At 43.3% G+C, this 22,113-nt stretch overlaps 1 protein-coding gene across 1 annotated transcript in view; it reads right to left on the bottom strand.

The window, feature by feature from the left end:
* The window catches only part of LOC309541952 (cadherin-related family member 4-like), a gene marked incomplete at its 5' end in the record, with an annotated part of 54,367 nt that overhangs the window by 17,209 nt on the left and 15,045 nt on the right, over positions 1-22,113 (bottom strand). The window contains 7 exons of the mRNA XM_082240230.1: positions 6,046-6,191; positions 7,449-7,664; positions 9,977-10,082; positions 10,991-11,141; positions 15,290-15,470; positions 17,756-17,901; positions 20,800-20,912. Of these exons, the coding sequence (XP_082096356.1) occupies positions 6,046-6,191; positions 7,449-7,664; positions 9,977-10,082; positions 10,991-11,141; positions 15,290-15,470; positions 17,756-17,901; positions 20,800-20,912 (1,059 nt within the window). The remainder of the gene's footprint in view (positions 1-6,045; positions 6,192-7,448; positions 7,665-9,976; positions 10,083-10,990; positions 11,142-15,289; positions 15,471-17,755; positions 17,902-20,799; positions 20,913-22,113) is intronic.

The following is a 22,113-nucleotide window of genomic DNA, read 5'->3' as shown; positions in this document are numbered from 1 at the left end:
TATTCACTTATGTCTGCATCTTCTTGGAAAAGTGGTGTTGCCCAAATGGAAATGAATTGTGGAGGAGCCTCATAGTTTGTATTGTGTTTGCTATTTCAAGCCTTCATTTCAGGAACAAAAGTGGATGATTTAGGAAGTGGAGTTTTTGGAAAGTTTTAGGAATCACATGTTTGTTGCGGAAGGTGGAAGTTGGCAGGAGGCTTTGGAGAGCTGGCTGGGAGAAAGTGTGAACAAGAGGACGTGGCAAGGAGACCCACCACAGCAGGAACCACCACCACCGCTCTCCAGGTGTTCTCAACTGTACTTCTGCTGTAGTGGGAAATCATAATTCTCCATAGTCAATAGCGGTTTGCAAAGTGATGGGAACCGCTGTTGGTGATCCATATGGAGACAATTTGGGACTTCTAGATTCCACAACGCAGCCCTCGAGTTTAAGGAACTCATTATCACCCCCGTGTCCAAAAAACGTGAGATGTGTCCCTCTGCATCGCTCAGTTCTCAGAGGTCACTCAGAGGTCACATGGGACATGACACAATGAGAACGAGGCTGCACTACGAAAGGTACATTGTCTCCAATCCAGATAGCGTATGTTTAACTCTTTTCTGCTGTTCTATAATGTAATCATGATTACTTGAGTGAAAGTAGTTATTTGCTGATTGATTTTACTAGAAGTGTTTCAGAGCATTCATTTGCAGCGCTAAAACATCTGCGGCAGCTTTGTAGAGCTATAGCATTGCCATATATGTTGACATCACTGGAGAATAATATCCAGTGGCAGATATAGCCAGTGCTTTTTCTAGGGGGGGGATCCATACCCCTAAACATGTTGTGAATCTTTGTACTTTTGTCCATTTACTGTATTTATTTCCCCCGATTTGAACTATAAAATGGTGGTTTTTCTTGAGTAAAAATAAGAGTACACCTAAACATTTTTAGAGGAAAAAAAGCACTGGACATAGCCCAGGGCACCCTCATGGATTGGACAACTGCATCACAAAATATGGAGAGCTGCGAATTTCGAAGGATTATCATGTTTCAGTTTCCATATTGGTTTGAGAGGTGTGAATTAGCTATTTACTTATTAAAATGCAAACAAAATCAAAATTCTCTCCCATCCCTATTTGGGCATGAGGTAGGTTTACTCTGGGCAGGAAAAAATGCAATAATCATCAGCCTTCTAAAATCTGAAAGAAAGCCACATTTACAAGGGTGAGTCATTGCAGAGACAGATTAGGAGTGTGCATGTTTTGGATTTTTACTAGCAGGGTTTTGTTATTTAAAGCCATGTTTGGGTATCTGAAAATATTAAAACATAATCTCCAATGGCCACATAATGATAAGTGAATATAAGAAACCTTATTAGGGCCATGGACATTACCCATTACACTAAGAATCCCATTGATGTGGTCTGTTTCATACTTAACGGCTTCTGCTAGAACATAACAAACGGATCTATGGCTGGAGATTTTCTTCCCCCAGCCATTCCACCCCACAAATACGTCCAACCTGTGCCTGAGGCGCTAAGAACATCAATCCCACAGAGACCCTGAGTCAGCATGAGGAACGACGGATGAGTCAGATTCAAAGTCTCACTAGGAATACATCAGGCAATAAACAGTGCTTGTGGGTAACCTGCAAAAACCATTATGTGACCCCACCAGTACTGTTAGGCTTACTCCTTTACTGATGCAGGAAAGGAGAACATGAACTATAAACTTGATAGGTTCAAGAGAAACACTACGGCATTAGGAAAACATGACTGAGGTTGGAGCCTCTAACATTTGGAAGAACTATTGGGCTGGACTTCATGTGCCCTAATACTAAGTTGGCCTCCTAAACAAGACTATATTCTTCAGCCTATTAAAAGAAAGAAAAGAAAAGAAATTCCTGGTGGCATTCAGCTGAGGGTGCATTCAGATATACGGATTATTGGGTTAGTTTTCCTTGTTATAAGGCTAGTGTTTCCTTTGGGGTTTCTAATGTTCTTTTTGAATTGCATTATCTCTTGCATTATTGCATTGTATCTTTTTGATCAATATACTGCCATGCCACACTTTTATTCACACCAGTGGGCATAGCACGCCACATCAGCAGACCTCATTTGACATGCTGCCAGCCTTTATGTGCATGTGTTTTTCTGTTCCCCCAGGTGGGAAAGAATCGTCTGATGGAATGCCACCCCAAATTTTGCAACATGGCGTGATCTATGAAAGCAGTGGGAACATTATACCGCAAAACTCCCATGATTTGCCGAGTTCACAAGGGTGCAAACAGATTTTTGCCTAAGATCCAGGACAAAGTGAAGCCTTTCAGAAATCCCGGTAATGTCCGGAAAAATCCAGACATATGGCAGTCCTAACCATGCCACAGACATAAAAATCAGCAAGAAGATTCAGTGCATGGATCCACAACTCATGCCATACGTTTGTTCATAGTCAGTGATTTCATTGAAATTGCTCCTGGTTTACGTATGAATAAGTGGAGTTGATTGCAATACTATGACTTTGAAATTGTTGACAATTTTTTTGATGTCTAGATTTTAAAGATGGGAACAATGTGATGGTGAAGGAGGTTCTACTTTGTGCATCTGCATCTTTTTCTGCCAGTGTGCACAAGTGTGCAAGAGAGAGGGAAGAGATCTTTCTTATAAAAGGTAGAATTCAAGCTTCATTCAAGTGATGGCAGTGACCTCAGCTAGCATCAGTTACTGTTCTCAGTTTTAGCCCTTAAATGTACATATGAAATGCAGCAGAGATAACTGTCTCAGGGGGCTGTTACAACCCACATGAAGTCATGCACTTTATATGAAATTCCTGTCATGTAAGATGTATTTGGATCAAGTTCACTAAGAAACTTCTCTTTGTTTTAAGAAAGATGAATCTATTACTTAAAACAAAACACTAAGAGAATGAGCAAATTACTAGGGTAGAAAATTGACACTGGAACACACTGTGGCATAATTAAGGATCCCATTTTATTGTAGGGAATTATTGATATATAAATGTATTTCTGTGCCACATTATAAAATATCAAGACAACGTTCACTATGAAATATAAAACACTATTTCAAGTTTTTTTAAAAAAAAATACAGATAATCATTAAAGTGACTGGTTAATCAGGAATTAAATGGCTGAAAAGCCTGTCTTTGGGTGGATCTACACGCAGGAAAAAACCGCTATAAATAAGTCAGAAATTAAATCATTATAATAAAAGAAAAAAACGCTATGTGACAATCACATAGAAAATGTTTTTGCTGTCTGGCACCATCTGGTGTTGTGTGTTTATAATGCATTCAGAACATTGTGTGTGTGTTTTACTAATGTAGCTGAGTCCTTTAAGAGATGCCTGAAATTCGCAAGTGAGAATGTCTGCTGATTCTTTGCTGGAAGAGTGTTCCCCAGCATGTAATCAGTGACTCTAAATGTCCAACTCATTTTTCTGTTCTCACCTAATTGCATATAATAATCCTTCAGGAATATAATAAAGAATGAACAAACAAGCAAATAAATGAAAAGAGGAGCTGAAGTTATTTTGGTACAGGGGTGTTGCTTCAATTTGTCATGTAATCAATTAAATCTAATTTGTGCCTTGTGTCTCTGCATAATACTTGGTTATAACTTTTAGGCAAAAGGCTACTTCAGCTGTCAGTTTAGAGTGAGCTGGGCTCCATATCCTCCTCTGACACTGATTTATATTGAGCCATTAACTTCAAATAAGGCGAAAGCTGACTTTAAGCAGACTGATCGTGTGAGCTTAAAAGCAAATCCTTTAACAATGCCATAATTTCCCCTAATGAATATTTCTTGTCTCTAAAATGCTGCTTTCTGTTAAAGGAACAAAGCACACACACCCCAAAGCCTCTGCTGGGTCACTGATGTAGTTTGACACAATAAATTGCCAGTCCCCAATTCCCATATTGTATAATGCAAAAGGAGACATGGTTATTGTCTGTTAAATAAACATTGTAGAATAAATACCCTGCCATATTGCTCACTCGTGCTACAATGTCATCACTGTGTCGGATTCAACATAAGTACAGTAATGCATTTTCTTAATAGCAGCTTTCTTTGGGACATGCAGAAATGGCTGCTGTTTTCTGTTATCGGGAGAAATGGCATCAGGCGTGCAAGATAGGCCTTTTAAGGGCTAACAGTCCCAATAATTAAATTGAAACATTACATCCAGAGGTGATATATCTCTATGTATGAGATGCTGAGGACCAATTAAGAGAGGGGTAGCCATTGCTCTCGTACTGTGAGTTTCCTTAGAGGCTATTTATTTACTATATTTTTAAGTCGCCCTTCAGCAATGCTGTCAGAATGGCTTATAATAAAATAAGAAAACCCACAATTTGAAAACAATCATCATTAAAACTGGGGGATAAGCAGCATCATATAACCAACATGCTTACATCTAATTGATGCATGAAGGGGTTAATAGAGTAAGCTCTCCTCTTCCCATCACCTTGGAACTAGGTAATCAAGCCTTTCCTCTCTGTCTACCTGATGAACTCACAGGGCTGTCTTAAGCATATGCTGCGCCGGGGTGCAAAGATCTGCCCAGCCCCCTCCTAGGTTGCCCAGTCCCAGGCGCGCAGGAGGGAGGAGCCGGCCGGCTGCCTCAGAGTCTCACTGGCTCAGTCACCCCTGAACTCGCACAAAGCCACCCGCAGCAGAAGATCCCACCATGGCACTCCGGCCGATGGGTGGGCTCTTCCCCGGACTCAACTCTCAGGCCCTGGACTCTTGGCCTGGTTCCCCTGAAAGCCCGGCGCCCGGGTGCCCCGCTCCCCTAGCGCCTATGGGTAAGACGGCCCTGTGAACTCAGCATGGGAAGAGGTTTCAGCTGGTTGCTCAAGCTTAGCCGTGTGGCTCCCACAAGTCATACTTGTGTCCCTATACCTATCATTTAGGAACTTTCACCATTTTGTAACCAACTAAGTTTTATTGCAGATGCAACTTTTCAGACTGACATACGGGAAAGCAGATGAACCAGACCTCTGAAGCATTTGTAAGCAAACCATTTTTAACCTACCAAACGTTATATTTTTCTACACTAGGGGAAGTGGGAAACTTTGGAAGGAAATTGGAAGGGTATATATTAACGGTCTAACAGCCTGCATTGCTGCACTTTACTGCTTATTTTGTGATTTTAAATCTCTGCTGGGGTTCCTCACCAAAGACTACTTGCCAGAAACCTGGATCTTAGCATCCAGGGAATTCTCCTTTTTATATTATTCCCCCCCCCAACAAACAAAAAACAGTAAATCACTATTAAATCACTATTTTAAAACCCACAATAAAGCAAGACACAGCAGAGAAATTAAAGAAGACAAATCATTAGACACTTGGTCCAGGATATCTGAAGGAGCGTCTCCACTCCCATCGTTCCACCCGGACACTGAGGTCCAGCACCGAGGGCCTTCTGGCGGTTCCCTCACTGCGAGAAGCCAAGTTACAGGGAACCAGGCAGAGGGCCTTCTCGGTAGTGGCACCTGTCCTGTGGAACGCCCTCCCACCAGATGTTGAAGAGAACAACAACTACCAGGCTTTTAGAAGACATCTGAAGGCAGCCCTGTTTCGGGAAGCTTTTAATGTTTTAACCTGTAGCAGTGTTAGAGCTTTAATGTCCTGGTACCTAAGGAGGCTTCAGAGAGGCCTCAGGGAGCTTTTGGAAATTTGTTTGATAGTGGGCAGCCTGGTAAATGATGATTCTCTTACCTGGTGATGGTGAGTCTCTCAAATGGAGAGAGGGAGGGGCAAGAGAAGGGTATGCTCTGTGGAGGCCAGGTCTCCCTTTCTCAAAGAGCCCAGGATCCAGGATGACCATCACAAGCATGCTGGCTGCATGGGGAGGGGGGTGGGGAGGTGATGGTAGGTCACCACATTTTCTATCCCTGGTAGAATCCATTATTCTTCTCAGTTTATTCTAGTTGTTGCTAGTTTACAAATAAGCTATGCTCAATATATTATTGTAACTGCTTTACAACAGATACATAGAGAATCAAATGCTCCAAACTTCCCCAAACAAACCGTTTACTTACCAGAATGTAGACTGTGACCACAGCAATGCCGGATCTCTGCCGGACGGGGTCTGGTTCAATATCATTGTCCAGGTCAATAGCTTTCACCCAGAGAAAATACTGAGACTCGCTTTCTCTATCAAGCATGTTCAAAACTTTTATAATACCTGGCATGGGCACACACACCATTAAATCATTTTTAAAAAATACATTTCAATTTTTTTGAGCAGAAAAATACATTAATCAACCTTAGTGTACCAAGAACGAGATCCTTTAAAACTGTGTTTTGTGAGAACAAAAGAGATGATGCTTGAAAGCTGCTTGAACAGCTTCCTCAAATCTCAGTGGATTTTGCATAACCTCACATATTGAAGATTCAAAGTCTTGTACTAATGTAAATTTCCATGAAGGCCTTTTTTATGAGGGGTGAGGGGGCTGGCGGGGCAAAAAGCAGAAGCGGGACCTATGCGGCGCTGGATCCTTCACCACATTTTAGGCAAGGGCATGGCAGGATTCAGCATCTTTCTAAAGCAATAGGATGGCAAATCTCATTGACTGTGGTCAGAGATGAGGAATCTGTGGCTCTTCAGTTCCCATCAGCCCATGGTCAACAATCAAGGGGTGTGGGAGTTGTAATGCAACCACATCTGGAAAGCCACAGGTTCCCCATCTCTTAACTAGGTAGTGCCAGAAAATCCTGGATCGGATAAAATGGTGTTACAGCATGATAAACATTACGGAACAGCACACAAGACAGATTTATTTTCACCCTGCCTTTTCCCCTGACAGGGCTCAAGGTGGCTTAATGATGAAAACAAGAATCACTAAAAACGAAGAAAAAAATCATTAAAATATGAAACGTCAATAGAATTAAAACTATTTAATATATAAAATCTGTTTAAAACATACAAAGAATTCCAATAAAAATAGCATGGCACCAGCCCCACATAGAGCACATTACAGTAATCCAGACATGATGTAACTGAACTGTGTGTCACTTGGCCAAGGAATGGGTGCAGCTGGTAGACTAGCTTTAACTGTGCAAATGCCCTCCTTGCCACAGCAGAGACCTGGGAATCCCAAACTGCAGGAGCCCAAACTGCAAAGCTGTGTCTTCAGGGGGAGTGTTACTCCATCCAGCAAAAGCTGAATCCCTATTCCCTCTTTTGGCTTCTGACTGACCAAGAGCATCTCTGTCTTGTCTGGATTAAGTTTCAATTTGTCCACCCTTCTCTGGTCCATTACTGATGACAGACACCAGTTTAGAACCAAGACCACTTTAGTAAAGTCCAGGACTGAATCTTGCCTAAAACCATGTTCTCTTCTTAACTCCAGTAAAATGCTGGATGAAAGCTAAGGCAAATTTTCTTCCTGTGGCGTTCATTCTTCTTGAGCAGAGAAGCCTTTAAAAGATTTGGCAGTACCTGTATCTGGCTCTATATAAAATTTAGGAGGATGCCCTGCACCATCGCCAACAAGTGTGTACTTCAGATTATTGAATGGCCAGTCTTCGTCTGTAAAGGCGACTCTTCCAACCACGGTGCCAATGCTGCTGTTTTCAAGCACGCGGAATATATTTGTGCCAGTATGAGGATCTATTTCATTAGTACGGGTGACTTTCACAATAACCCTAATTGTGCCTGAAAGGGGGTTTAAAAAAAGAAGATGAGCAATAAACAAGTTTCAAAGAATGTTGCTGGAGAACTTTGCCTCATAGATTGTCTGCAGTGTAATTGCTAGAGGATTATGATCTGACTGCCATGAAGGTGCCTAGGCTTGGACAGAATAGGGCTACTGGAAACAGAAGGATTAAAATTCAGCAGCCAGGTGTGTCAGCTAGCTCTTGCCTACCTAATGGGCCAGAGTGGCTGCTGAATGCTTCCCCAAATCAGCTGGATCTTCCTTGAGGGCTTCAAAAGGGGTAGGTGGTATACCTCCCTTCTCTTTTCCCATCTCCCATCTCGGTTCCTCTGCCCAGTCAACAGGAGAACAATAGAAGTTGCAGTTTTGCTCTGGACATCTAATCCTGCCAAGGCCTGTTAGTGGCCCTGGCTGGCATCTTTATAAAAAACACAACATGAAAAGCCTTCAGTGGTGATTGCACTGCTTAGTAGTTAGAGGGCTTATTTATACACTCTTTGCACTTGTCGTCCTAGCTGTAAGCTGTCCCCTTCCTTTTATGTCCCTAGAAAAAACAGACCCTTCTGTTTGTTAGAGCTGCTGCAAATGAAGAATCCCTGATCTGGACCTTGTGCAAAATAGAAATGAATTTGCTCTCCACCACAAGAATGAGTTTCAAAGTTTCACTGCAAAACAGCCTTAACATATTTACAAATAAACATCACAAAATACAAAATAACATATTGCTCTTAAACAAGCAAGTAATGTGGTCCACTCTTCTTTTTAGTCCTTCCTGCAAACCACAAAGCCTCAGTAGGTGGTCCTTCTATGAAATTCCCAAAGTGACTGAGATTCCCATCCCTCTTGGATGTTCCCTTAGTGCTGTTAAGCAGGTGTGGGGAGAAGAGTACAGGGGTTCCTCTGATTGTGCTAATTTGGGGAGGGGCATAAAGGCTTGCCATTGAGAGTGGAGAGGTGACTGAATTAGAACAAACATTTAATCATTTATGTTCCCATCACCAGCAAGGGTAGTGGTAGAAACAAAAATATTTGTTTTCATACTAATGATAGAATAATGAGAATTACACTCTGATTGAGACTGCATTTTTCTGATAACAAAAGTGCCAAGAGCTTTCGGTGGGGTATCATATTTTTTATATTCCCTTTTCGGCTAGTATTGCTGCAACACTGAGGTTTTAGGGTGTGCCTGGCATACAGCGATGAAATTGGATCCTATGGTGTTGGAGAAGAGAGCAAGACTTGGATTCATGGGAGGGAAAGAATATGGAAGGAAGACAAATCTAGTTGATGGAAGATGGTTTAGATGCCTACAAGCTTTCCCCCTTTTCAGTCCTCCTCCAAAAATTCTGATCCCAGAGAAAGCCCTGTTTTCAGTCCACAAAACCTTCAACTGCTCTTTTATAAATGCCAGATCGGTGCTTCAAAAACAACTATTATTACGGGATTTTACTGAATGAGCCAGAATTCAAATGTGGGTGGCAAGAGCTATGCATCTTGTGGGGGGTTGACAGGTAGAGGGAATCTTTTATTTCAGTTTTTAATCACAGTGAATTGTTTTCCCTGGGCACTCCAATCACAGGGATTTGGGAGAAGGATTGAAAACATTTCCTTTTCATGTGGCTTTATGCCTTTCTATGTCAATTTCTATTGTATTCCCCCCCCCCCCAAAAAAAAAAACCCATGGTGGGTAACCAGAAGCCTGTCCAGCCCCGGATTCTTGGGGTAACAGGGTCTTTGCTGAGAAGGTGACCTTCCTTCACATGAATCTAGATACATCTAGCCCAGGGGTCTGCAACCTTTAAGACAAAAAGAGCCACTTGGACCCGTTTCCAGGGGAAAAAACAAAAACTGGGAGCCGCAAAACTTGTCATTATAAAAATAACTTTTTTGTCACTTTTTTATTATTTCTTTGTTTGACCCCTCAGAATTACTCCTCCTCATAGAAATAAACGTTAAATTAACAAGTTACCTTTTTGGTGTGTGTGTTCTTCACTCCCCTTCAAAACAGTGACCAGCGTACATGCCCCCTTTCAATGCAGTGACCAGCGTACATGCCCCTTACAATGTAGCGGGTGGGCGGGAAGGTGACGTCGGGACGGTGCGTGACTAACGCATGCACCGCCCCCATGCGACGTCACAGCCAGTACAGCGCCCGCCACAGTGGGGAGTGTTGAGGCGCACAATGCGCCTCCTCCCCTCTCTAGTATCTGCCCCGGAGCCGCAGCAAAGGTGTAAAAGAGCCACATGCGGCTCCGGAGCCGCGGGTTGCAGACCCCTGATCTAGGTCTTCCACATGCTCAGGACAACTTACGTGTTTGTGGTGGCTCACCACCATCAGAAACTTGGATCATCAGTATATGCTTGAACTGCATTGCGGCAAACAGATCAGAATCACAGTTTAGGTGCTGAGGACCAACCTATAGGGAAAATTTATATTTATATTACTGGGAAGGAATTGTATATATCAGTTGTACACAGCTTTTGCTATTGGGCGAACTGAGCCCAAGCTAACAAAGTGAATTTCAATAGAGAGAAATGCAAAGTTCTAAATTTAGGCAGCTGTACAAATATAAAATGTGGAACCCTGGCTTGCCAGTAGTACGTGTGAAAAAGAACTGAGGGTCTTAGTAGACCACAAGCTTAGCACGAATCAAGAGTGTGATGCCGCAGCAAAAAAAGTTAATGCTATTCTAGGCTGCAGGGGGTTGGACTTGATGGTCCCTTCCAGCTCTACAGTTCTGTGATCTAGTACAGCACTCATTAAAATTGCTATAACAGGCAGAAAAAAAACCCATTAATTGGTACACCAAGAACTACAGCAATTTTTAAGTGGTGCATGAGAAAAACAAGCTTAAGAACAAGTAAACTAGGATATATACAAGTTGGGATATTGTGGTTTTCCTGCTCTGTCATTTGATGACTGCAGCAACAAATTATGTCCACATAAGTGAAAACGTCATTATAGATCTAACACCATAGATGACAGCATCATGTCACCTCCAACCATTTACATTCCCCCCCCCCCCAAGGAGATAGTTCACACATTCAATTTCCAAGTGTTATATAATAAAATGACAAATGACCAAACTATGTAGATGCATATCTGGGTCAGATGTTTTGGTGTTGGTTTTCAAGAGCTGTTCAGCACAGAATTACTGTCCCAAACCACACCACCGTGATCTCTTAGTTCTGCATAGTCAAGCACCTACCCTTCTGTATTAGTTTCTATGTCAACACAAATCGTCTTTCAATTAACAATTGAAGCTACAATCTAGCTGGCTAACACACACTTGTGCACAGTAAAGTGTTTTGTGATAGTACATACTTTGATTTCTTTGCCAGCTAGCGTGAAAAAATTATTGGAATAATCATCCAGTGTGAAGGTGAGAACATTGTTGGGAGGTGTTCCATCTCTATCTCCACACTCTAAGGTGTACAAGCGAGTCCCAATAGCAATTGTTTCAGGCACTTCAATGCTATAAATGAGAAAATCCATAGAGAACATGCATGTAACTCTAATTAATAATAATAATAATAATAATAATTAATAATAATAATAATAATAATAATAATAATAATAATAATAAATTTTATTTATATCCCGCCCTCCCCAGCCAAAGCCGGGCTCAGGGCGGCTAACAACAATCAAATAATCAGTCAAATAATCACACAATCTAAAATATTTCATTATAAAATTAATTAAATCAAATTGATGGCAACCAATTATGCAGAATTATGTGCAGGTTGCCAGAGGAGGGAGTCAGGCTGCGCCCTGACCAAAGGCCTGGCGGAACAACTCTGTCTTGCAGGCCCTGCGGAAAGATGTCGGGTCCCGCAGGGCCCTAGTCTCTTTTGACAGAGCATTCCACCAGTTTGGAGCTGCAGCCGAGAAGGCCCTGGCTCTAGTTGAGGCCAGCCTAACCTCTCTGAGGCCTGGGACCTTGAGGATGTTATTATTTGCAGACCGTAGGTTTCTCTGTGGGGCATACCAGGAGAGGCGGTCCCGTAGGTACGAGGGTCCTAGGCCGTATAGGGCTTTAAAGGTTAAAACCAGCACTTTAAACCTGATCCTGTACTCCACCGGGAGCCAGTGCAGCTGGTATAATACCGGATGAATGTGCTCTCGCAGCGAAGACCCCATAAGGAGTCTCGCCGCGGCATTCTGCACCCGCTGGAGTTTCTGGGTCAGTCTCAAGGGCAGCCCCACGTAGAGCGAGTTACAATAATCCAGTCTGGAGGTGACCGTCGCATGGATCACAGTGGCTAGGTCAGGACGAGAGAGATAAGGGGCCAACTGCTTAGCTTGGCGGAGATGAAAAAATGCCGCCTTTGTTATAGCTGTAATCTGCGACTCCATAGAGAGGGAGGTATCGAAGATTACACCCAAACTCTTAACGGACGGTGCTGGCACTAATTGCACCCCCGCAAGAGATGGGAGTTGCCCCCCTGATCCCATATCTTCCCGCCCCAGCCAGAGGACCTCTGTCTTCGAAGGATTTAACTTCAACCGGCTCCCACGTAACCATCCAGCCACAGCTTCCAGACATCTGGTCAGTGTGTCTGGGGCCGAGTCAGGATGGCCATCCATCAACAGATAGAGTTGGGTGTCATCAGCATACTGATGGCAACCCAGCCCAAAACTCCGGACAAGCTGGACGAGGGGGCGCATAAAGATGTTAAAAAGCATCGGGGAGAGAATTGCACCCTGAGGCACTCCACACACCAAGGAGTGGCGTGATGACAATTCCCCCCCAAGCGCCACCCTCTGTCCCCGACCAGAGAGAAACGAGCGCAGCCATTGAAGGACTGTGCCCTGAATCCCCACGTCGGCAAGGCGGTGGTCCAGGAGTTCGTGATCGACCATGTCAAAGGCTGCTGACAGATCTAGAAGAATCAGCAGCCCTGACCCGCCTCGATCCAGCTGCCTGCAGAGATCATCTGTTAGGGCGACCAGAGCCGTCTCGGTCCCATGACCAGCGCGGAAGCCGGACTGGAATGGGTCCAGAGCAGATGTTTCATCCAGAAACCTACCAAGCTGTTCAGCAACCGCTCTCTCAATCACCTTACCCAGGAATGGAAGATTCGAGACCGGGCGGTAATTGGATAGATCTGAGGGATCTAATGATGTTTTCTTTAAGAGCGGACGCACCACCGCCTCCTTCAGTTCCCCTGGGAATATCCCGGTGCCAAGGGACAAATTGATGATATCCCCCAGGGGGCCCCGCACCTCGTCTGGACACGCTCTAATCAGCCATGACGGGCACGGGTCAAGAGGACAGGTGGTGGGCTTTCCAGCTTGGAGGAATCTGTCCACATCAGCTGGAGATATCCGGTCAAAGTGGTCCAATACTGGACCCGAGGACAGTCGAGGGGCCTCCAGTTCCTTTATTGTATCCAAATTGGCAGAGAGGTCATGGCGGAGCAACAGGACCTTCTCCGCAAAAAAGCTCACAAATGCCTCACAGCTGTGTGTCAGATTGTTATTTAAATTTGGCTGTCCTTCAAGGGACGTTAAAGACCGAATTATACTAAATAATTGCGCCGGGCGAGAGCTAGCGGATGCAATGGAGGCCGAGAAGTAAGACTTCTTAGCAGCCTTCACTGCCATCTCATAGGTTTTCATAAAAACCCTATAATTGACATACCTATGATAAAAACAGGACATCATGCACAGAGGCATAGGAAGGTCAGGTGGTACCCGGTGCGGAAAATTTCTTGTCACCCCCCCCATTTTTTTAAAAAAAATTGGCCTACAAAAAACATTTCATATTTTCATATTTCATATTTCATATTTTCTTACAAAGGAATGTGGATTCTGGGCCTCTGATAACAAGTAGGCGACTATGGACAGATACTGAAATCTACAGGATGGATTGTGGTTTGGCTTGTGTCATTTTATTTATATTTATTGTTTATTTATTTAATAGTTTAAAATTTATTTAAAATTTATTTTAAAAAACCTGCAAAGTGGTTTACCAAAACAAAACAAAACCCCAGCAGTAAAATCATGAAAAAATCGGCTGCATGCAGGGGGTGGGATGAAGGCAAGGCAAGGCATAATCTACTCAGCCTAGTCTCATTTTCTTCACATAAGCCGACTTTCCAGGACCCAGGAAGCCCAGCGGAGGGTAGGGCAGTAGGGTGGTACATAAAGAACTTTTTTAAAAAAAACACCTGCCTGTTCAAAAGGTCTTATCTTACTAAACTAGGGATTATATAGCCATATCTGAAATTTCATGCATATCAGTTAATATCTTGACCCTGCTCCACTGAATTGAAATTTCAGCCTTCACCACATAGGAAAACGGCCAAGTAAACAGCTATTTTCATGGAGGACGGTCAAGATATTAACAGATATGCATGAAATTTCATATACAGCTATATAATCCCTAGTGTAGTAAGATACGACCTTCAGAGCAGACATTTCAAAAATAAATGTTTTAATGAACCACCCTAGTAGGGCAATAATTGTTCCTTGATAATTTGTCACCCCCCTCCATGATGGCACCTAGGGCGGACCACCACCCCCCTTCCTATGCCCCGATCATGCTTTTTTTTTTTTAGTTAACATCCTACATTCAGAACTTTGGCTTCACTGAATACTCTTGGACTTGCTTTGATATTTGGGTTTGGCAGTGTCAACTAGTAGCCAGTATGCCGTGCTTGAAATTGGTTTGAAAGTGCCAGACAACACATTCAGATTGAAGAGGGTGAACATTTACATAAGCCATTTTTTTCTGTGGCACCTTTTCTCCTTGGATTGTTCCTGCTTCCTCCTGTAAAGTGTCAGGGATTTTAAACCAGGACCTCTGCTCCCCACACCACTCTGGAAGCATGCATGTAGGAGCTTTAACCTGATTCCTTGAGTACTACACTAGTGCAGATGGTCGAAGGTAGTACTTCAGTGTGCAATCTACCAGAGATCGGGTCACGTAATGGATCCAGAAAAACACATCTGGCCTTATAATTCTGTTGGCTCCGGCTAAGATCTTTATTCTGGGGAGAAACAGCTTGATCTGCTTATAGACTTACTCCATTATTGATTCCTTAACGTACCACCCTACTTGTTTGTTTGCTTCCTTGATTTCCCATTGCGCCTTCTGGCCTGCCTCTTTGCTCAATCATTTGGCTGTTTCCTTCTACTTGGAAATCTCCCTTCTGGGTTAATCAACAGGGGTGATTACACTAACCGGACCTCCATGGTGAACAGGATGTCACAACATTGCATGGCCAGGCCAGGCTGCATGCTGATTTCATGGGGGCAAGAAGGAACATTTGAGAGTAATCAAAATGAGCAAACATTTTAAACTTGGAATTTGTGGAGGGTGTCACATTTTTTTTCTGCGCAGCTGAAAATGTACATGGGGAAAAAATGACCTCAGCCATGTTCGCAACACCCAGATAAGTCAGAACTGAACTCCTGTTTACTAGATATGATAGGGTTGCCATATTTCAAACAGTGAAAATCCGTGTTGAGATTTTTCTTGGCAAAGTTGTTGAGCCTTTTATGGAAAAACGGCACTGCCGATATTTACAGACATATGGCAACCCTTACAATTAAAATTGAGCACTTTTTATTCTACTACTGAAAACAACGGCTATAGAAAGTATTTCAGACACTTACATATAAAGGTCTTGGGTACAAAATGGAGGATTATCATTTACATCCTGCAGGGTGATAATCAGCAGAACAGTGGAAGAATGCAACCGATCATTGTCAAAAGCTCTGATTTCCAATGCAGTTTTATGGGGGAAAGTGAGGTCTTCATAGTCCAAACGATAGGTGGTTGTAATTTCACCAGTATCTAGGTACCAAAATATATATATATTGGGGGTAGGGAAGAGAATGCCTTGATTGACACTGCAAAACATTTTAAAATAAACATTTTAAAATAATGGAAGCAGAAGCAAGATATAAGAGACCAGTTTAGAATGATAATTATAATAGAACATATTGGCTCCCTCTATAAGTGGGTAACTTTATTTTATAGGAATTGTGTTTATATCAGATTGGATTCAAGTCCCATTGATCTGCTTATTTGAGCTAGGCATGCTGATAGCATTACTACACTGCTATCAATTAGGTATAAATAGGCCTAAAAGATGAGCATGTGTCAAATATGCATAATTGCGTTTCAGGTCACAAAGCGGTTTAGATTAAGTTTTAAATACATAAAAATATCAGTTTCAACATAATCATTAATTTTACATCAAAAGCAGCCAAACACGTTGTAGCACAGCATATTAATCAATCAGTTGATTGTATTTTATAGTTTACATTACAGTGGTACCTCCGGTTAAGTACTTAATTCGTTCCAGAGGTCCGTACTTAACCTGAAACTGTTCTTAACCTGAAGCACCACTTTAGCTAATGTGGCCTCCTGCTGCCGCCGTGCTGCTGAAGCACGATTTCTGTTCTCATCCTGAAGCAAAGTTCTTAACCCGAGGTAATATTTCTGGGTTAGCAGAGTCTGCAACCTGAAGTGTCTGTAACCCGAGGTAGCACTGTAGTATTATATTGTAAGTAACATAGTTTATTATCATCTTCAAATAGCCTCTCAACATCTATTGAGAATGTCCTCTCACAGTATTAATTTAAATACTACAGGCCTTTGATGTTTATATTCTTATCCCTTCTATTGTCCATCATCTAATCCTCCATGCTTAAAATTTCCAGAATTCATGATTAAAGGAACCAAATCTTTGCAGTAAGAAATTGACAATGAAATCATTTCCACTATACAGTCATACCTTGGGTTATTTCCGGGTTTTGGCAGTCGCACATGCACAGAAGTGCTGAATCGCAACCCATGCGCGTGCAGACATACTGCTGCGGGTTGCAAACGCTGTAAGTTGCAAACATGCATCCTGCATGGATCACGTTTGCAACCTGAGCATCCACAGTATTTGAGTCTAAGGGCAGGTGCGTAGGAAGGGGAGTGTGGCCTACCCTGGGTGTCATCCTTGAGGGGGGTGACATAAAGGCACACCACGGGGGCAGCACTTACTGTGGGGCCTGGCCCGCAGCATGCCCGAGCCACGCGTCTCTCCTGGGAGTGCTGCTCAGGGCCCCATGCTGTCCGAAATGGCAGCGTGGGGCTTGCTTCTGCCAGGCGGACTCTGTGTGTCGATCGCTGTGGCACAGCCCTGGGCAGATCGCCACGCCGCCCCCGTGTGTGGATCACCCCGCCCCCATGGGCAGATTGCCCTGCCCCCACAGCTCCAGGTGCTGGAGCAGCTAGCTATTCCCCTGCCTATGGGAAGAGGCTGAAAGTGAGTGCTGGAGCGCACACATTGTAGGAAATGCCCCAGGTTAAATCTCTGATACAGTGGTGCCTCGCAAGACGAAATTAATCCGTTCCGCGAGTCTCTTCGTCTTGCGGTTTTTTCGTCTTGCGAAGCACGGCTATTAGCGGCTTAGCGGCTTAGTGGCTATTAACGGCTTAGCGGCTTTAAGAAAAAGGAAACAAACTCGCAAGAACTCGCAAGACGTTTCGTCTTGCGAAGCAAGCCCATAGGGAAATTTGTCTTGCGGAACGACTCAAAAAACGAAAACTCTTTCGTCTTGCGCGTTTTTCGTCTTGCGAGTCATTCGTCTTGCGAGGTACCACTGTATCTCCAGTTCAAAGAATCAGGCATCCGGGTTGGGAGGCACCTCTGCCCTAGACTCTGCAGAGCTGCTCCTGGTCAGAATGGAGAACATTGGGCCAGTAATGTCACTTTTCTTAAAATAGAAGGCAGCCAGTTGGGCAAGATGGGCTAATATTCTCAATTTTAAAAATATATAAGGTAGCTTCCTGTATTCTTCCCGCCCTCTTTCAGGACACTGGAGCCTTTTGTTGCAGACTTCAAAGTTAAATGAAACCAGCCATTTTTGGTGGCCGTCCAATGATAAAACTCCTGGTTGTGTTGCTTGCTTGGAATGCAAGGTGGGGGTGGGCCTGGCACCATGTATGGATGCTGGAGTCTATTTGGCTTAGTGTATCACAGGTTGGGCTGTCTGGTTGAGTAGATGCATTCTGCTGTTCTTCATAACTTAGATTTGGAAGCATTTTTCCCAGTTATGAAATGTTTGACGATCCTACCTTACCAGAATCAATAGCAAAACCTTTGTAACTGCCCACAAATTCATAGTAGACCCTGTCCCCTATATCTCTGTCCACTGCAACCAGTCTTGCCACCGATGTCCCAAAAGGCAGATCTTCCAAAATAGTAATATGAATTACAGATGAATTCCTGTGGGAAAAAGAAAGACTGCTTCAAGCTTTGACCCAAATCATCAAGTTGTTTAAAATATGCACAATGTGTAGAGGTGGCCAACGACAGCAACACTACTGCCGCTTAGCTCAATAGGGCTGGGACCGGGTGGTGGTGAAGTCAAGGCTGCTGAGGTGCACCAATGGGAGTGCCAGACTGGTGGAAGTGATCCTGCTGGGACAAGCATGTGGCCCTGAGCTTGCCATTGCCTCGCCTTACTGCAGCCCCATCAAGGTCCACAGCAGTGGCACAGATGCCGGAAAGGCAGCCATGGCTCATTATGTACCACTACCACATATAATGCAGAAACATGTACAATATACCATACTGTTTTGGAGGCATGCAGTAGAGTTGCACAGTCCACAGAAGCTTTCAAATGGGGTGAACTTTGACCATCTCTTAGCCTAACCTTCCTCTTAGACTACCGACCTTAGCCTAGCCTAAGTGACTGTTATAAGGATAAAAGGCAGGCCCATGTATTGTATGTTGCTCCTTAGAGCACGAGTTGCCAGCGTGGTACTCATGGGTGCCCATGAACCCTGGTGCCCACAGGGTCCTCTTTCTCACCCCTCCCCTGCTGCAACTAGGATTGAAAGAAGCCTTCTCTTAACCAGCGTGGTTTTTTCCAAGCTTGATTGCCATACAGAGGTTTTTTTGGGTGGGGGTGTTACAGCTGTGACTTCTCTACAGGACACCTCCCACACACATTGGTTTTAAAAAGATTATCCCTTTGGTTCCCAGCTGATACCTTCCTCACCACATTTAGCTCAAAAGAAGCCTTCCATGATAGCCAACAGATGGGGTAATTGGGGGTGGGCAGTCAACTGGAGAGCTATGACCCCATCCAAAAAGAAAGAAATAGCTGGCCCTCCATTGTAATCAGGCTTGAAAATGGCTTTGTGTTGGCTCCAAGCCATATTGGTGGGTAGGAAGGGGCCGTGGAGTGATCACTGTGCCCCTGGAGGAGGGAAGGTTAACTCTTACCTCCTCAGCTGCACTTTCCAAGCCTAATTGCTTGTGGGGAGAATGAGTGTGTCGTGTTCATGGTTCCTGCAGCGGTTCCTATTGTTCATAAATGGTCCCATGAGCCCAGAAGGTTTTCCAGTGCCTGCCTGGGCAGAATGAAAATGCAATGCAATGTAGAAAAAACTCAAGGGCCTCATTTGGCCCCTATTCTATTTGACCTTCAGGGCTCTTAGCAGGCCATACCTGCTCTCTCCCTTTGCCATCTCTACTCTGCAGCTTCCCTGAGCATTTCTTGCTGCCTGGATTGAGTTCTTGAACTGCAATGATGCTTCTTGCTTGCCAAGATGGAGAAGACGTGTTTGTGTGCAAACTGGAATGTAGCCTACTGAACCAAGGTATGTGCCATACCTATTGATCCACCCAATGCTTTTTTCTGGGGGTATGCAGGGGTACGCATACCCCTAAACATTTTGTGAATATAACAGGAAAAGAAACTAAAAATAAAATAAAAATTTTAGTTTCTTCTCTAGCACAGTGAATCGTCAGTTCTTTTGCTACCCCCAATGGTGGCCTCATTTCCTTTCCCACTGTTTCCTGAGTCTCAGACGGAAGTGAGCATTTAATGTGTGAAGCAGTGTGGAATGTGGATGTGTGGTGTTTTACCTCATGCCAATGCAGAAGTTACTATGAGCTGTCAGCTGTGTAATATGAGGTAATGCGTGTTCTTTGTACTTTGTATTTATTTCCCCCGATTTGAACTATAAAATTGTGATTTTCTTGAATCAAAATGAAAGTACCCCTAAACATTTTTAAAGAAAAAAAAGCACTGGATCCGCCCACCTTTGCCTTTGGCTCTGCTCCCCATTGGTATGTAGTTCCAAAAGGTTTATCACAAATCCCTGTTCTAGAACATACTGCAATCTGCATAACATCTTTCATCAATCCATAACAAAGTCTGAAATCTGACCTTATTGTATTTTGGACATGGCATGGACCATTAAGGAAGGCAGCCATCTAAACATACTTACCTGGATATTATTAATCCAAGGTAACTGAAAACACACCATTCTGATATCAGAATCCCATATTTTCCCAATAAGAATACTGCATCAAAGAATACATTGTTAAAATAGTGCACGAAAGAATATTGCTTCTGAATGGTCCCTTAACATACGTTTGAGATGACAGTTAATCTATCTTGACATCTCTGTCTTGCTGCGAGCAAAATAAATTCTGCCTTTCTTCACTTTCAGAAGAGAGCTGATATCCAAGATGTCTCCCTTGACTCTTTTGTTTTGTTTCTAATGCATATTTTATTCATAACCCTCACTCACTTTCTTTTCCTTCAGTGACCCACCGGGATTGTAGATATTCGGAGGGGGATACTGAGGGAACCACGCGTTTATTCAAAGGGGCTTTGATGTTCTGGAAGGAGGGAAGTACCTCTGTTTTAAACAACTGTGACATTTTTAAAAAAAAATACTGGTTATTTAATTATTTTAAAAGCAATCATCATCCCTTTCCTACTCCAATTTTATCATTTAAGGAATACCACAGTAGTTCATATCTTTCAATGTACCACTAGGGGTATTTCCCACATGATCAAACACCAAGCCCAACCAAGTCTACATCACAAATGGTACACTTTGCCACCAAAGGTGCAACGGCAGACATCTTTGTTCTCTGGTGAGTGTTCTGGTATGATACTCGTGCTTTCAAATGCATTTGTCTTATTCATACGAACATTATTAGGTATAAAGGTAAAGGGACCCCTGACCATTAGGTCCAGTCGCGGATGACTCTGGGGTCCCATTATTATTAGGTACAGTATATACTTTCATAATTCTTACACCTCCAAATGTAACTATGAACTAATCATAAGCCAAAGGAGACAGCTCATAAAAGGCTTACCTAAAAACAGGAGTCTCATCATTTTCATTCTGGATACTGATAGTTATGGTTCCAGTACATGACCCAGGGCTTGCTTTTTCTTTCTCTTTGGCAGCAACCACCATCCGGAAATGCTAAAATCAACGACATTCATAAATCCTTAGTATTCTGCATTTTACATCATTTGTTCCAATCTTTTGTCTTCCAGGTTAGGAAAAGCAGGCAGCTGGATACCTGAATACACATTGTACAAGTGTGATGTAGGGGATAGACAAACTATTGAACTTGAGCAGGCCAGAGTTTGATACAGATCCCTGCTCAGCAGGTGTGAAAATCACAAAGTGACCTTTAGCTGATCAGACGTTTCAAGATTTCTGCTGCTCTCTTGTTGAGAGACTGGTGCTGGATCACATATACACTGCTTGGAGTTCATGGGAAGAATAGGTAATATGCAAATGCTATGAACAGTTGATGTGGAATGAATGAATTTCCCTGTTTCTGCAGGAAATGTATGGGTTGGATCCAGAAATTCCCATTCGTGATTAGAAAGACTCCTCCTCCTAGTAGAAAGGAGTTTGACCCAGCACAGGCTCCCCCTGGGGAGGTGAATTTTACCAGTTTCCCTTCCTACTTTCCCCATGCCACCTCCTTCCAGAGGGGATTTTCAGGAGGATGTAGAAACAATCATTTTGTTTTTATTTTGATTACGTTTTCTGTGTTTTTATATTGTGATTTTATCTTGTGAACCGCCCTGAGACCTATGGGTATAGGGCAGGACACAACTGTAATAAATCACCATCATCATGAGTGAGAACCACCTCGTTTCTCAGCCCATGAAAGAAGTTCTGTTCACGTGAACCAAACCTTTGGGTTCTACTCCAATTGTTTCAAGGTAAAGCTTTGAGCTTTTCTTTTGTGATGCCTTCACAAAAAAAGGGCATCCACCAGCACACTACGCTGAATGCAGATTTTTATCACTTAGTCCGGGCATCCCCAAACTCAGCCCTCCAGATGTTTTGGCACTACAACTCCCATGATCCCTCGCTAACAGGACCAGTGGTCAGGGATGATGGGAGTTGTAGTTCCAAAACATCTGGAGGGCTGAGTTTGGGGGTGCCTGACTTAGTCTATGGCTCAATAAACTCCTGTTTGGGCTGCTGGTACAGGACTACAAAGACAGGAAGGGGATCTCATTGCAAAGCATTGGAAGACACAAGACCTACCCACCTTGGAAGAATGGCAGATGCAACTAATAGACTATATGGAGATGGCGGAAATGACTGGCAGAATCCGAGACCAGGGAGAAGAGTCGGTGGAAGAAGATTGGAGGAAATT

Source organism: Podarcis vaucheri (assembly GCF_965113315.1).
Source record: "Podarcis vaucheri genome assembly, chromosome: 10".
Classification (NCBI taxonomy): Eukaryota; Metazoa; Chordata; class Lepidosauria; order Squamata; family Lacertidae; genus Podarcis; species Podarcis vaucheri.
This window is presented reverse-complemented; position numbering and strand designations above follow the sequence as displayed.